Source organism: Elephantulus edwardii, unplaced genomic scaffold, assembly GCF_000299155.1.
Source record: "Elephantulus edwardii isolate Elephantulus edwardi_28Jun2011 unplaced genomic scaffold, EleEdw1.0 scaffold00243, whole genome shotgun sequence".
Lineage (NCBI taxonomy): Eukaryota > Metazoa > Chordata > Mammalia > Macroscelidea > Macroscelididae > Elephantulus > Elephantulus edwardii.
In genome coordinates, this window is record NW_006399993.1 from 3,316,851 (window position 1) to 3,322,976 (window position 6,126).

General features: G+C 50.4%; 1 protein-coding gene across 1 annotated transcript in view; it reads right to left on the reverse strand.

Moving 5' to 3' along the window:
* The window catches only part of PLK3 (polo-like kinase 3), a 5,004-nt gene extending 3,020 nt beyond the window's left edge, over positions 1–1,984 (reverse strand). The window contains exons 1-5 of the mRNA XM_006899003.1: positions 1,679–1,984; positions 1,410–1,517; positions 1,177–1,293; positions 897–1,026; positions 717–804 (exon numbers count right to left, since the gene is read on the reverse strand). Of these exons, the coding sequence (XP_006899065.1) occupies positions 717–804; positions 897–1,026; positions 1,177–1,293; positions 1,410–1,517; positions 1,679–1,888 (653 nt within the window). The 5' untranslated portion in view covers positions 1,889–1,984. The remainder of the gene's footprint in view (positions 1–716; positions 805–896; positions 1,027–1,176; positions 1,294–1,409; positions 1,518–1,678) is intronic.
* Positions 1,985–6,126: the final 4,142 nt, after the last annotated feature.

Sequence of the window (6,126 nt, forward strand, 5' to 3'; positions counted from 1 at the left end):
CACCAAAGGCCAGAGAGCTCCTGCTTGTCCTGGGACAATAGATGCTGGAGATGGCAGCTGAGTCCCTGCCCACCCGCCAGGCCCAGCTGCTCTCCAGAACAGGGGGAGACCCTGACCCCCAACCCAACCCCCTCTCCAGGATCAGCACAGAAGGCCCATCACTATTCCCCCTCCTCCTGCTGCCATCTGTTAGGCACCCATACAGGCTGTCACCTCCTATGATCTGTGTTGCACATACACCCACACCAGCTGTCACATCCCCCATAAACACTCATCGGTCACACATGTTATATGTGTCATACACAACCAGTTCTCACGGCCAGTCAGGTCTTCTTACATACTCACAAGACGTCACATTGTGTTACACACACACACACACACACACACACACACACACACTGCCTGTGACACCTTTCCCTTGTCCACTCACAGGGTCTGACACCTCCAAGAACCCTTATAAACTCCATGCTGACTCAGGAACTCAGAGTCATCTATGCCATCTGTCACCCACCCAATAAGGCTTTCACTCCCTCTGCCAGTCCCAGTAACTCGGTCAGGCTGTCACCTCCACTTACAGACATCAACAGCCCATCACCTCCTCCTGCATCACACAAACACACACATACAGTCACTGCCTCCTACACCTATATACACTCACTGTCATGCACATCATCTGTGTCACACAAACTGAGGCCCTCTGTCTCCCCAACACTCACTTCTTCCTCTGCTCTGGGGGCTCCAACCGGGCTGCCAGTCCAAAATCCCCTACCTTCAGCTCCATGTTCTCAGTGATGAAAAAATTTCCTGGACAGTGGAAGAGAGGTGTCTCATAGACTCCTTCCTCCTTTGCCCCCCAACACCCCAATTCTCCCAACCCACTGGCCCAAGATTCTTACCCAGCTTGAGATCCCGGTGCAATATTCCTCGATGGTGCAGGTACTTGAGGCCGGAAAGGATCTGCCGCAGGTAGTAACGCACCTCTGGTTCCAACAGGGTGTGCCGGGCTTTCCAGATGTGGGCTAGGGACTGCAGGGAGCCACTCTCAGTGCTGCCCCTGGCCTGCTCCTGCCTGACCCTCCCCCATCTGTCCTCCCTGAGGGAGAAACAGGGCCCCAGCCGTGGGTCTTGAAGGTCCCTTTCCCTGCCCCATTACCATCCCCTTCACTGACCACTCACCTTTCGACTGCAGAGCTCCAGGAAAATGTATATGTTGTCTGCATCCTCAAAGTGGTGAGAAAAACGCACGATGTGGCGGTGCTGCAGATCTCTGTGCAGCTCAATCTCGTTAAGAATCTACGTAGATAGGGCCGCAGAGGTCGTTATTCACCAAGGGTGTCCATAGAACTGACTCCCCTCACGCCACCTCCCTATCACCACCACCACCATGCATCTGCGGAGCCTGGACCCACCTTCTCGCGCTGATGCGGCTTGGCGACGCGGCTCTGCGGGATGACTTTGACCGCATAGGCGCTGCCAGTCTGTGTGTCAGTGGCTTCATAGCAGCGGGCGAAGCCCCCCTATGAGGAAAGGGCATCACACAGGCTCTCATAGGGAGTCCAGTTTTGGCTAGTACAGATTCCCGCGCTGAGGGCAACCACCTCCGCTTGTCCCAGAGAAAAGCCCAGCCGGGTCCCTCTGCCTGCCAGTACCCCCCGACCCGTGGTAGACCCTGGCCCACCTTGCCCAGTAGGCGACCCTTGAAGTAGGTGCGGCCACTGCGCGGGTCCGTGATGAGACGTCCATGGTCCGGTGCTGGTGCCCCAGCCAGCACCTCCGGCTCAGGTCCCGACGCAGCACTCTGAGGAGGCCCCGGGCCCGCAGGAGACGAGGGCGGAGCAGCTGCACGTGGGAAGGGGCGCTGGGACAGTAAGGCGGCGGCAGGCTCCATGCGGCCGAGTCACAGCGCAGGCCCGGCTGGTTCTCGGTCCCGCCCGGCCGCTGCCGCGCGTGGCACTGGGTCTCTCACACAGCGATCGCGCCCGGGAGTCTGGCGTTTTTATCAATGAACAACTGTCTCCTCCCAGGGGTTACGTCACGGAGAGCCCCGCCCTCTTCCTGGAGGCAAGTCACCGAGAAGTCACTCTCCTGAGCGCACGTCACCTAGAAACTCCGCCCCCTCCCGAGGCACCTCGATACCCAGCCCCCCTGGCTCACACCTTAAATGCATAACCCCTATGAAAGGAACCCCATAGAAAGTTGTGTACCCGGTATGTAGGGATTGTTTCCTGTCCCCCATCTCTGGAAACAATCCAGCTAGTTGGAGGTACTTTTTTCTCCCATCCTTTGGGGCGTATGCTTAAGTCTGGGGGCAAACTGGGAATCTAGAGACAGCTCCCTACCAACAGGAGGGCTGGTGTTCCAGGCGGGAGGACCGAGGCAGGGGCGGTGCTTACTCTCTCCCGGGCGTGTCCGCACTTCGCTTTCAGTTAGTGAGATCTTGAGCGCGTCCCAAGCCCAGGGCCGAGGCCACAGGCCTAGCTCAGTGTTGTCCCCTTTAGGGACTAGGAGGGATTGCACACTAACGAGCTACGTTTGTTCTTTCTCTATTTGGGGGGTGGATCCTAGACTCCAGAGTCTCTTATTCCTTTCCTAGGAAAACGCCTATTAAAAATAATGCTCAGAGTCGGCAGTCGGAAAGTGAAGAATGAAAACTAGATTTATAAAAAATATTTTTTTAAATTAAACTAAGTTCAAGCTGCTTTGAAGGAAATAGCAAAAAATAAGGCCCCAGGAATAGATGGTATACCAATTGAAGTATTTCAGATAACAGATGTTGCCCTGGATGTGCTCACCAAGTTGTGCCAAGAAATCTGGAGAACAACCACTTGGCCAACTGACGGGAAGAGATCTATATTTGTTCCCATTCCAAAGAAAGGTGACCCAACTGAGTGTGGAAACTACAGGACAGTGTCATTGATTTCACATGCAAGCAAGATTCTACTGAAGATCATCCAAAAATGATTAGAACAGCACATCAGCAGAGAACTGCCGGAAGTCCAGGCTGGGTTTAGAAGGGGTCGTGGTACTAGGGATATTGTAGCTGATGTTAGATGGATCTTGGCTGAAAGCAGAGAATACCAGAAGAATGTCTATCTGTGTTTCATTGATTATGCAAAGGCATTTGACTGTGTGGATCATAACAAACTACAGCTGACTCTGAGAAGAATGGGAATCCCAGAACATTTCACTGTGCTAATGCGAAACCTATACTTGGACCAAGAGGCAGTAGTCAGAACAGAGCAGGGTAACACTGCATAGTTCAAAATTGGGAAGGGTGTGCGCCAGGGATGCATCCTGTCTCCATACCTTTTCAACATGTATGCAGAGCAGATTATCCGAGAGGCTGGGCTCTATGAGGAGAATTGTGGCATCAGGATTGGTGGAAGATCTATTAACACTCTGCATTATGCAGATGACACAACCCTGCTTGCTGAAACTGAGAAGGACCTCATGCACTTACTGCGAAGGGTCAAGGACTGCAGCCTTCAGTACGGACTAAGGCTCAATGTCAAGAAGACAAAGATTCTCGCCACTGGACCAATTGGCAGCGTCAGGATGGATGACGAAGAGATTGAGCTTGTTCACTGCTTCAGTTTGCTCGGCTCCACAGTCAACACTCTTGGCACCAGCAGTCAGGAAATCAAAAAGCGTATCGCGATGGGAAAGTCTGCTGTTAGGGACCTCTCTAAGGTACTCAGGAGCAACAGTGTCTCTCTGGAGACTAAGGTGCGCCTGATACAGGCCATGGTATTTGCAATCGCTTGTTATGCATCAGAGAGTTGGACAATGACTAGGGAGGACAGAAGGAGAGTGGATGCTTTTGAGCTGTGGTGCTGGAGAAGGGTACTGAATGTACCATGGACTGCCAGGAAAACAAACAGATTCATCTTGGAGAGGATTAAACCAAGCTACTCCTTGGAGGCAAGGATTCTGGGGCTTCGTCTGACATACTTTGGACATGTTTCCAGGAGGGACGGGTCCTTGGAGAGGGACATCATGCTTGGGAGGGTGGAGGGACAGCGCAGGAGGGGAAGACCCTCTATGAGATGGATTGATTCGGTGACTGGGGTAATAATCAGGATGGGTGTGTCAGAGGCGGTGCGGTTGGCACAGGATAGAGCAGGGTTTAGGGCTGTTGTGCATAGGGTCGCTATGAGTCGGAAATGACTCGACAGCACATAACAACAACAACAAACTAAATCCATTGCTGTTAAGTGGATTTCAACTCACAGGCACAGCATAGGACAGAGTAGAATTGCCTTTAGGGTTTCCAAGGCTCTAAATCTTTAAAGAAGCAGACACTTCTACATATTCCTGTGGAGTAGCTGATGGATTCAAACCAACTGAAAGCTTAGCCCATTTAGTCACCAGCATTCCTCAAATGCTCAAAGTAAAAAACCGCATTACCTTCTGCTTGAGCAGATTCAGCTGATTCTCCATCTGGTTAATGATACTGTAAACCGCACTAGTTTGCCTATCTTTCTCTGTCAGGATCACTGGGGTATTTCAACTGCTCAGCCTTTGGGCTACTGTGTAACTCCCTAAGGATTATTACACCAACGACTGTGGTTGTCTTGGGTTTTGTTGTGTATCACTGAGTCAGAACTGACCCATAGCTGGCCCTTTAGCCAGTTTTCAGAGGCAGTTAATAGCGTGGGAAGAGTGTCCATCTTTCTCCGATGGTAGATTTGAACCACATGCCTTTGAGTTGGCAGCGCAATTCTTTACCACCAGTTGTTGTTAGGTGCCGCAGAGTTGTAGACGACTCATAGTGACTCTATGAACAAAGGCCTGATGAGCACTGTTCCTTCGTAGAGTTTCCGGAGGCAAGCCATTTCGGAAGTAGATGCCGCTCCTGCTTCCAGGCCTATTTTAGTCGGGAAGCTCCAGCAAACACTGTCCACCATGGGTAACCATTACCATGTTTGGCACATCAGTGTCCCTAGTTACCACCTAGCCACTAGCAATTCTCCATTGCTAGCCTTCATATGCTAGCAGTGACATTTGAGGAGCTGGTCCCAGGACTTCTGAACAGTGCTAGATAACGAAATGTTCTTTTTCACACCAGCAGAAATAAATAGGTCTTAACCCATCTAGTATGATTGTGGAAGGATCACAAGCCAATGCTTGCCCTTGTTATTGTTATGTGCCATGGAGTCGCCTGTGACTAAGAAGCCTGCTCTGAAGCCTGCCCTGTCCTAGCCAGTCTCATTAATTCTGACACACCTACCCCCGTTGCCTCAGTTACTGTATTAATCCATCTTATCCAGGGTCTTCCTCTCTTGCCTTATCCCTCCACCCTTCTGAGCATGATGTCCTTCTCTAAGGACTGGTCCCTCCTGGCCGCATGCCCAAAGTATGTGAAATTGAGCTTCAAAATCCTAGCCTCCAAGGAGAACTTGATTCACTCTCATCAAGACAGACCTATTTATTTTCTTAGCGGTCCATTATATGTCATTGTGTCATTAGTCTCTCTGATACAGAGCAAGTAATCGCAAAGACCATTGCCTGTATTAGGTGCACCTTAGTCTCTAGACTGACATCGTTGCTTTTCAGCACCCTGGAGAGGTCCCTGACAGCAGATTTCCCTAAATGCAGTTATTCTTTTGATTTCCTGACTGCTGGTGTTAAAAGTGTCGTTTTGGGGAGCAGAGCAAGCTGTAATTGGTAACAACCTCTATCTATCATAGTGTTTCCAGTTGGCCCAGTCATGAGAATGCTTGCTAGCAGTTGTTATTCTTAGTTGTCATCCAGTTGTGTACAACTCATAGCAACCCTATGAACAACAGATCTTAACTCTGTTCTATCCTGTATCATTTTCATCATCCCCAACTCACTTGAGCCCATTGTCATAGAGACTGTATTAATCTATCTCATTAAGAACCTTCCTCTCAATACTATGCTGCATTAAAAAACAAGGAACTCACACAATATTATTCAAAATGGTTGACTCTGGAGAACATTATGCTGAGTGAAATATCCCAGTCACAAAGGGACAAATATTACATGATGCCACTATTGTAGAATGGGACTGTCCTTGGGGTTAGGGAGAGACTGAGTAAGATGGGTTCAATGATGTGTGCTGCACTGAGGCGGAGGAGGGAGGGAACTGTTTAAAAGAGATAT